The sequence below is a fragment of the Mixophyes fleayi genome, chromosome 5, assembly GCF_038048845.1.
Source record: "Mixophyes fleayi isolate aMixFle1 chromosome 5, aMixFle1.hap1, whole genome shotgun sequence".
NCBI lineage: Eukaryota > Metazoa > Chordata > Amphibia > Anura > Limnodynastidae > Mixophyes > Mixophyes fleayi.
The window spans coordinates 21,285,819-21,296,814 of record NC_134406.1 but is presented as its reverse complement, the minus strand read 5'-3'; the positions used below and the strand labels follow the sequence as shown (position 1 = coordinate 21,296,814).

Genomic DNA, 10,996 nt, shown 5'->3' with positions numbered 1-10,996 from the left:
TAAGTTGCACGGTCGTGAATGTTGATTTGGTCCACAAAATGGCCGCCTTCATGTGCATGTGATAGGTTAACGTTAAGACTAACTGCAAAGCCATGTAAGTAACAAAATGATTAATGTGTTGCTGTTTGTATAATTAAAACAAACAAATTAATCTGCAGTAATAAAAAGCCCCATTTGCAAGGGCTGAGGGAACATTATAGGGCGAGAAAGGTCCCGTCAACCCTCCCCCATAGGACTGAAAAATGGCATAGACCTGGCTAGTGGCTGAGGCAGCACAAAAATTGTGGGGTGAACCACAAAGTTGGTTCCTATGGCGGGAGGTGAGTAAATGTGCTGAAAATCGCTTTAACATTGCTTAGGAAAGAACCGTACCTTTGAAAAATAAACAAAAACTCCGGTACTTTAGGAGGGACCCGAAAAATAAGAAGGGGGTTGGTTTTTTTTTCTCAGTTTTGCATAGAACTAGTAACTATTAACCTGCTCATTGAAAAACCTCATCTTCATTTCTTTATTAATTTCCTCAACACCCGCCAAAATGATTATATTTAGGGTCAGATTTAATTGTCCACGATGGAAGCGCTTTTTTACCGTTAGTACGGTAAAAAGTAACGCTGAGTTTTGCTCGCATCTCTATGGGGTGCGAGTACAAATCAGCATTACTTCTGTCAAAAAATATCCGCGCAAGGTGTCTCTGAACCATCCCAGAGACACCTCGCACGGATATTTAAGGAATACAATCTGCCCCTTAGCATGTTTTCTTTTGCCACCATGAAGATTATTTGATATCTCGATGAGCAACGGAATAGACAGAACTGAATACAATGGTAAACATTTGTGACAACTGTTCAGCATGAAAACTTTATTATTTATTTATGAGGCGGTCTTCATTTTCAACACCTTACCTGCTGTTTTTTAAAGACAAACACTCAGACGTTTATGAGAGCTTTCAGTATTTTTTGAAAATCCCACTCAAGTGAATTGAGAGACATTTTAAAGACTCCTAACTAAAGTATGGTCTTAGAAATAAAACAAAGTTAAAAACTGAATGGGTTATCATTCACTGACAGAAGACATATACAGGTCTTCTGAATACGTTCTGTGATACAAATCTGTTGCAAATGTTGAAAATGTAAATAAAATCATGTACATAAAAATAAATTACTGTAAAATATTAAATATTTTTGTTAAATGTGGAGAAAGCTGTTCACAGTTTTTAATTTGCAGTTGTAGCTACAGATCTATTTTAGAAAAAGATATCACAGAAACATGATTGTTGTATTTAAAAAAGACCCCAATGTGTAATCATCTTAGAAAAGAATAAACAAAGTCATACAAAGATACACCGGGCTTTTAAAGTCTACTTGTCACTTGCAGACAATAAGGCAGCAATTTTATGGGCTGAACCAATATTCCTGAGAACAAAGTACTACTAATGGTGAGCTCTGCAGCTTAGTACTAACCTGGCATTCCAGTGTGGCTGTTATAAAATAAAGTATCACCTTCCCACTACATTAAAGACAGCTGGAGCCTCTGCCACATCTTTAGGACATTGTCCTGATGGTTTCTGGCAATGCAGGCATTTGAGCTGCTTTGACATCACTGGTCCTGCCCCCTATGTACAAAACAACCAACTGGGGCAGCACGGTGGCTTAGTGGTTAGCGCTTCTGCCTCACAGCACTGGAGTCTTGAGTTCAATTCCTAATCATGGCCTTAGCTGTGTGGAGTTTGTATGTTCTCCCCGTGTTTGCGTGGGTTTCCTCCAGGTTCTCTGGTTTCCTCCCACACTCCAAAAACACATACTAGCAGGTTAATTGGCTGCTGACAAAAACTAACCCTAGTCTGTGTGTGAGCGTTAGGTAATTTATACTGTAGGCTCCAATGGGGCAGGGACTGATGTGAATGACATTTTCTGTACAGTGCTGTGTAATTGGTGACGCTATATATATATATATATATATATAAATAAATGATGATGATGATCTGATCCACACAGTGTTTTTGAAATGGAAGTCACTTTCATGGAGAAGATTCAGCTCACTCATGCCAAATGGGAACTTTACTTAATCTTTAAAACATGAAAGTAAAGTGCAGCCTACCAATCCACTAGCAACTAGGGACATCAGTCATCATCATCACCATTTATTTATATAGCGCCACTGATTCGGCAGTGCTCTACAGAGAACTCACTCACATCAGTCCCTGCCCCATTGGAGCTTACAGTCTAAATTCCCTAACACACACACACAGACAGAGAGACTACGGTCAATTTTCATAGCAGCCAATTAACCTACCAGTATGTTTTTGGAGTGTGGGAGGAAACCGGAGCACCCGGAGGAAACCCACGCAAACACAGGGAGAACATACAAACTCCACACAGATAAGGCAATGGTCGGGACCCCAGTGCTGGGAGGCAGAAGTGCTAACCACTAGGCCACTGTGCAGTCATTGGCTCCTAGTGATGTGATAGGCTACCTACTCGTGCATATTGATTCCACCCATTAAATGGCTCCCTCTACTGTATGTAAACATCAGGTACACTTTAAGGGAATGTCCATCCAAAACTTTATTTACACTTTCTCTCAATTACACAGAATACAAATGCACATTCTCTGAACACTAGTTACTTGGTAAATCACAGCAACTACTTGGCTACATTCTAGCATGCAAAAAAATATGGGCCGAGTAACTATTAATTCTGTTACAACAACACATATGTAAAGCGTCCATTCTAACCACTCACTGGTATTAATAAGGTGCTGTAGAACGCACCCAGTTGGTGGATAAAATTAAAATACTATATAAATTGTTACAATGTTAAAGAAATATTTCAGACATTAAACAGCTCTTAACATTTACTACAAATTAATAACAAATGTAATCTTGAAATAACAATAGTTTCCATTGAAAAAAACAGGAACAAATAAAAGTGGCGTCTGCAATATCCCAGCACGGAGATTTTTCATTTCCATAATGCACCTCGATGATGTTGTTCGTAATTAGAAACAGTTTAACAGAGTATTTCCCAATAGTTCTTCTTGGATCATTAACTCACAGGTGAGAAGTTCTTATAGATTTACCGGAATGACTCAGCGCCTCGTAGATCCTGATAACCGCACACCGGACCGGTGTCAGCATCAGTTAAGTAATATTTAAAATGACTCCACCTCTCAGACGGGCGCTGAGAGGTATAGTACACAAAAAGAATTATGCTTGAAAATTGGCACAATCTTTAATAAAAATGTCCTATCATCTGAGCTTCACGAACCAGTAAATGACAAAGAAAACAAAAAACGCAAAAGCCATCATGTACAGGAGAAGCTTAGCTTGGCTGCCTCTGGATAACACTTTCAGTCTGCCCATTGTAGACCCTAAAAAACCACCAGTCGAGTCAAAATCAGTGTCCTGGAGAAAAGATAACAACAGTATTAGAAAGGTAATGAGTTACATTCAACTTAGTAAAATGAAAGATTCTAGATTCAGGCCTGGTGTTGTGAAACTACAAGCCCCAGCATGCTTTGCCATTAGGTAGCCAGCTGATAGCTGCAAGAGCATGCTGGGACTTGTAGTTTCACAACAGCTGGAGAGGCACCATGTGGCCAGGCCTGTACAGTAACTAGACATTTATTTTTCATATTAAAGTGTGCATTTAAATATCTCCTAACACTCCACATTACTTTTGTCTTATGCGGCATTTTCCAAAATAGAAACCCCTCCCTGGGCTCCCTTCCCCTTGTTACACCTGTAATAGCTCCCTGACCGTGACGTTATCTGTAAGACCCAAAGGGAAGCACCTAGTGGGAGATTCTATTGGACAGGTGCCTAGTAGGGAAAGAGTGATGTGGAATGGAACTAGATTCTCTACCAGATTGGTCGACTGTCCCATTTGCATAAAATGCCATTGGCAATTTTTGGGCAATGTATGTCAGTGATCAATGACCCCTATGCCAACCTGTATGTTTTGTGCATTAAATGCCAATAGATGTTTTAATATTGGTGACTGAATGCTTCTGCTCAACAGCGTCCACACACACTTTCCCCACCGCCAGCCACAATTATTATTCCGCTACCTTATGAATTAATTGTTTTGGCATTTTACCCTCTGTTTATGTCGCTGTACTTAAGGTATTATGGTCCTTTAATATACAGTGCTGCATAATATATTGCTGCTTCATAGATAAAAGATAATAATAATAATAATAATAATAATAATAATAATAATAATACAAAATGAAAATGTGGTTGTTTTACGTTTTGAGATAATATTGATCTATAACACAAGTCTCCTCCATCGTTTGCCGCCCCTGGCACGGACTACTCACCAGTTCACCCAGAAATTTATTGTGGTATTTTACTTCTGCCCCAATATCGATAGAAAGCTAAAGAGAAAGAGAAAAAAAAAAGTGTAAGTAGTTCTAAAAACTGGAAATCTAAAAATTTAGAATTTAGATATAACAAGTTCATCCAGCAGCACCTTTTAATTCCATTTTACACGGTCGGTAGCCCTTTCAGTCAATGGCATTACCCATCATCATTTATTTATATAGCGCCAACATATTCCATAGCGCTTTACAGAAGTCGATTCTTCCTTTGGAGTTGTTTATTTACATATTGTACCTGGGAAATCTTCCTAAATATCAAGGTTTAGTAATAATTGTAATTAAAATGGAGCTCTGATCACTTCAGTTCAACAATTTAACATTACCCCCCTCGCCCATAGTAACCACAAGACCGCAGGGTTTCCTCCATCATTACCAAACCAAAATTCAGATTTTGCAATAAGCCAATTCAAATGGGCATCATTTTTTTATTCTTTGGTCCCTGCAAGTGAATTTTATATGGACTTTCTCAGGACAGATAAAGGTTTCTTCTGATAACACATTGGGGTAAATATATTTATATTTTATGGATATTATATAGGGAAAATTAAGCTACAATGGGAAAAATAGTTCACTGTGTCACACACAATGCATGATGTGGTGTAGGTATGAGAGGAGGGATTAGGGAAGCTTTGGAAAGGTTTTTTTAATGTTTTGTCTTTAACATATTGTAAACCTTTAAAATATAACTTCATTCAACTTTGTTTTTATTGAGGTCCATTTTCTTTTGTACCTTTGCGTTATTTTTGTATTAATTGAGGTAATGTTTGCACATTGTATCGGCTTTTAGCGGTCTTTTGAGGTCAGGGCGAATGAAAGGTCACATCCGGTTGCTATGGGTTACAGCACAGTTTGTTTACACACAGCAGACAGCAATAAGTGGTCCTCTGTGGTTCCTTCTGCTGGTATCTGTAGTGCCACAATAGCTGAAAAACCACAAGTTGCCGACCTCCATTTTAAATTATACATTGCACACTCATAGGGTAAACCAAATTATTGGGGTGCATACCATTGTCAGGACTTGCCCTTCAGGGGGTCTATGCATTAAAAAAATATGGTGCCACTAAATATGCATTGCTGCAAATCGCAGCAATGCATATTTAAGCACCTCTGGAATGCATCATGCCGGGGCTACTCTGGGAACCCCGGGGAAGTGACACCTCTCCTGTGAAGACTTTCCTCACAGATAAGGCCATGGTCAGGAATCAAACTCACGACCCCAGTGCTGTGAGGCAGAGGTGCTAACCACTGAGCCACCACTCATCAATGTACACCGGCTGCATGTGCAACACGTTTATGTAAAAGGTCATATAGCCTCCTTGTTGCATCAGTTTTATTCTTTCTACAGGAATACTGCAAATATTGTCAACAAACCAAAAACAAGTTATAGTGACTAAAGTAAGGAGCACTTGTATATAGAAAACACTGTGACCAGTTTGTCTCTTTCAAGTCAACATACACTGATATCCTATCCTATCTGAAATACACCTGCAAAGAACCTGGGGCCTGATTCATTAAGGATCTTAAATGAAGAGGTATCTTATTTCAGTCTCCTGGACAAAACCATGTTACAATGCAAGGGGTGCAAATTAGTTTTCTGTTTTGCACATAAGTTAAATACTGACTGTTTTTTCATGTAACACACAAATATCAACTTTAAATGTCAGTGTACAAATAAGCTATCAAGTATTTGTGTGCTACATGAAAAAAACAGTCAGTATTTAACTTATGTGCAAAACAGAAAACTAGTTTGCACCCCTTGCATTGTAACATGGTTTTGTCCAGGAGACTGAAATGAGATACCTCTTCATTTACGATCCTTAATGAATTAAGATCCTTGGGCAGCACGGTGGCTCAGTGGTTAGCACTTCTGCCTCACAGCACTGGGGTCATGAGTTCAATTCCCGACCATGGCCTTATCTGTGTGGAGTTTGTATGTTCTCCCTGTGTTTGCGTGGGCTTCCTCCCACACTCCAAAAACATACTGGTAGGTTAATTGGCTGCTATCAAATTGACCCTAGTCTCTCTCTCTCTGTGTGTGTTTATGTTAGGAAATTTAGACTGTAAGCTCCAATGGGGCAGGGACTGATGTGAGTGAGTTCTCTGTACAGCGCTGTGGAATTAGTGGTGCCTAATAAATAAATGGTGATGATGATGAGGCCCCTGGTTGGCTATCAACATATTAGACACCTAGTTACACGTTGTAAATAAATACCACAATTGAACGCTGAAGAGCCCAGGTACAATAAGGCAAGGTAACGAAACACACACAACAGCAGTTTTATAAATACTGCTTTAGTGGCTGTCAAACGTTAGACAGACTATGGCAAATGTTTTTTGTGTGGTAAACGTTGCTTTGAATCAGTGTTGTTGGTGACAGAGTCAGAACCATCCACATACTGTGAAGGTCACTACAGGGCATTTTGGAGTTTACACGAAAAACGTATCACCCAAGTTGGATGAGGGGTTGTGACACTAACGCCGCCCACACACATTACAATCTTGCTGCTCGGTCCGAGTGACATGGTCAGAGTCCAATCTGGTCACACACATAGGTGAGTAAATTGTAGAGATAAAGCCATTTAGCTCCCATGCAGATCAGCCATATACCTTCTGTCCCCCATTGGGGCCTGTTAGAGCAGGTTATAGAAGACCACAGACAAAGGCCAATATATAATCAAAAGGCTAACCATAATACACACGCTAGGAGAATAGTAAAGTGAAAAAGAAAATAATGCAAACTACAGATAAATATCTCTAATCAGAATAAATTAAATAAGATCAGTGTATAGAATAAATTTCAGCACCCAAAAAACAATGACCTTAAAATATATAAAGCTAAAATAACATACTTTACTAAAATAGTGAATAACACTGGTGTAAATAAGTATTGGGTTAAGAATAAAACCCTATCAATTAAACTAGATATCAATTATAATAGTAAATCAAATATGTTGTACATCAATCTGATAATATATCAGATTTAGCAGATTGTAAAGTGGAACAGAGGACATACAAATAAAGTCTTCTTAATTTGGAGAGGGTATAAACACTCCACAGAAATGTGAAGGTGTTATGTGGAAATACATAAAAGTGTTGACTCAAACTCACTGGTTTGAAAAGGAAATTATATCACCAGATAGATCATGTCATTCGGTGATCAATACCTGCAGATTAGTATATGATGCTATAGCTAGTCAGGGATATGTAGACATGCAAATAATATTGTGCAGGTATGAGGTGCCCACAATGTAGATATGTGGTAACTTAGTCAATATAGCATAATTGTATGGGGAAATTAATAGAAGAACTGAAGGCCTTTGTTGAGCATGAGGGTCGTTTTGGGACTCCGTACAATGCTATAACTGACCAACTGCTTGATATTGCTATGGTTATTATGTTTATATATTTTTTTTTAAATCTGATTTAAATATAATTTAGGTCAAAAACAAAAAGGAGACTTCTGAAGTGGGGTTTATGTGAAAGAGCTTTCCACCATATATAGGGGCCTATTTATCAACGCTTTCCCTGTTAAATCCCCGCTTTCTGCTGCTTTGCATGTCTTATCGTTTTACTGAGCACTCCCCATAACAGTGTATGGGGAGTGCGCAGTAATGCTATTTAACAATGTACGAAATTAACTTTTCAATAATGTGATGAGGATTGTAAAGTATCTTTTACAAAAAATCGGCCCCTCAGGGAGATCAAAATAAACAAAATACTAAAATTATGGTAAAAGGAGATCCATAAAGTTTGACATTTGTACTTCTTAACCCTATCCCTATAAATATTGGGCTACAATGCTTTAAGTGGTGACATCTACAAGTGCAAACTCACAAGCACTCACTATCTGACACACAGCTTAGGGAACAGTCACACATTAGACTTTGGAGCAGCTCACACGGCAGCTGATTTAAGTGTTAATTTTCCCAGGATGCAGAATTTGTAGTCGAGCTAACCATGAGGCACTGCAAGAGGTGCAAACGCTGCACACACATATTGACCTGCCCTACTTTCACACTGCATTTTAGAGTTGGGCTAGGCCGTGCCCCCATCACAACTGGAAATAAAGTTCTGCATTTTACGCTTTACTGCAGTACAAAATATTTTATCCATGTGCATGCACGGTAGCTAAGTGGTTAGCACTTCTGCCTCACAGCGCTGGGGTCATGAGTTCAATTCCCGACTATGGCCTTATCTGTGTGGAGTTTGTATGTTCTCCCAGTGTTTGTGTGGGTTTCCTCCGGGTGCTCCGGTTTCCGGTTTGATGCTATCAAAATTGACCCTAGTCTCTCTCTCTCTCTGTGTATGTTACAGGGAGTTTAGACTGTAAGCCTCAAAGGGGCAGGGACTGATGTGAATAAGTTCTCTGTACAGCGCTGCAGAATCAGTGGTGCTCTATAAATAAGTGATGATGATCCAGGTAAAATGTTTGCACCCAGTAGCTGAAATTGCTCCTAAATTAACCCTATAATGATCTCTTCTGAATATGAAATAAAAATCACAGTGAACTTCATCCAATAAACATGCCACAAACACAGTGCAGGGTGGGATTCATAAAAGATCTGATTTTGACAACATATACACATTTTTATTTCCAGATCAGGAATTACTTTTCTGAAACCAGCGACTTCATTGTAATAATGACATGAAACAACATATCAGGAATCCCCATTTGAGTTATTTTTTTTCAGCACTACCTGAAAAAAAACAGCTGTCACCTGTATGAGTACACATAGTGCTCTATTATTATACTTTAACCCACAATCATGTCACACTACAGTGCAGCAGGTGCATGTGGGATATAGAAAGTGGTGATTATTTACCGCCTTGGAACATAGCTAAATAGCTGTCATTTAATGTGTGCAGTCACCAGGCACTGATGAAGTCTTCATATCTTGCCTACTAGAAGGCATGACACTGTCTTATGCAACATGTGACTTCCCAGCTATGGAACTAGAAGTCCCAGCATGCCAAAAGATGTCATGGTCATGCTGGAATTTATAGTGCTAAGACAGCTGGAGAGCCAAAAACTGTCTAGGGATGAAACAGAGATAAGAAAGAGCCACAATCAGTTACAGTTAATTTGAAACTACAACTCCCAGCATGCCTCCACGCCTCTGCCCGTAGGTGGCTAGCAGAGTTCCATACTGGGAGTTGTAGTCCAATATCAGAGAGGCCTATAGACACTACTGAGCTGTACGGGGGGCCGGAGGGGTCAATGCTCACAGATTTCAGCGCGCTGGCTTTGACCCGGAGACTCTCGGTGAGTTTGTCGTTCTCCTCCTCGTACACACTATAGCCGCTCATTTCGGGGCGGCCGTCCCGGTGCTTCATCCCATCCCGGGCCATGCTGACGGTCCGCACACTCTCACAGTGATTACGTGTACCGGACTTCAGCAGCCAACAAAGTGAAACCGGCTGTGTACGGCGAGCGGGATGGGACAGTACACTGCGATTCTCGTTTGTTATTGCATCACAGTAATTATATAAGATGTTCCTGCATGTACTTAGATGCTTGCATAGTTCTGCATGCCAATTACATGATGCAAAACAATATGTATGTCAAGTAAAAAAAAATATATTTCAAATAAAAATATGGTGGGGCTGGGCAGTCCTATGTTTACTCTGGTTCCTCCCAAACATTAGTTTAACAGGTGTTTTGACTGAGGCAGATATAACTTTTAATAACCTTTAATATTAGGCACACCCATTTCATGTAAAACTCTACAACTTTACACCCACAGATCCACATGAAAACACTAAAAGGTTTTCAAGTGATGGTAAAAGATTAAATTCATGCAAAGTCACCACGAAATTAATCAGATTTAATTGAAAGTATTTAAAAATAATATTGTAGCCCCCAATATTAATTGTAACGGCCTAAAGTGTAAATGCCTGAAAGTTAAGTTAAAACACAAAGTGGCTTAAATTAGTAATAATCACCACAATATTACCCACCAAATTATTTGAAATACTGAACTGTGCAAATGTTTTAGGCTATAGAAGTGTTAATAGTTTATTTTTAACAATTAAAAAAATGCAAAGTGAATGAACAGATGAGAAATCTAAATCAAATCAATATTTGTCTACTCTCCCAAAATATCCAGAAGACTACCAGGAGGGTAAGCTAATCTCCCGTACAAAAGGCGGCTGCCTGGCACATAGAAACTTAAGTGTTGTCTGTTGTGTTATTTGTATTGCACACACAGCACTAAACACAAGAGTAAAATAATGCTATACTTACCTACTTTTGAAAAAAACAAAACCCTAAGGAAATATCCCTTAATATAGGATAGATCTAGAATCTCACAACTATAATATGTGTGCAGGACAATTTCACTGGCTAATTATCTTGAGCAAACACTGGGGAGAAGAATATACATCTGTGTGCTAGAAAGTGATGGCCATTTTTTTGTAGCACACCTCCTCATGGTTACTACCAGTGGTTCGTCCATGGTGGGCGTGTAACGCCCCCTGCGGGGAAAGACAGGGACAGACGCAACAGAAAATAACTCACCTTGTAAACGATGGTCACCTCCAGTCCGCTTCTGATTTCCCAGCTGCGATCCGATCCCAGCAGATCCGCAGCCACCTCCAATCACGTCCCTCTAAGATA

At 39.4% G+C, this 10,996-nt stretch overlaps 1 protein-coding gene across 1 annotated transcript; it reads right to left on the bottom strand.

The window, feature by feature from the left end:
- Positions 1–2,546: 2,546 nt before the first annotated feature.
- BET1 (Bet1 golgi vesicular membrane trafficking protein) lies at positions 2,547–9,825 on the bottom strand. Its single transcript, XM_075211796.1, has 3 exons — positions 9,607–9,825; positions 4,321–4,377; positions 2,547–3,403 (listed from the first exon to the last, which is right to left on the bottom strand). The coding sequence occupies exons 1-3, from the start codon at positions 9,727–9,729 to the stop codon at positions 3,248–3,250; spliced, it is 336 nt and encodes a 111-aa protein (XP_075067897.1). The 5' UTR covers positions 9,730–9,825; the 3' UTR covers positions 2,547–3,247.
- Between the last annotated feature and the right edge of the window lie 1,171 nt (positions 9,826–10,996).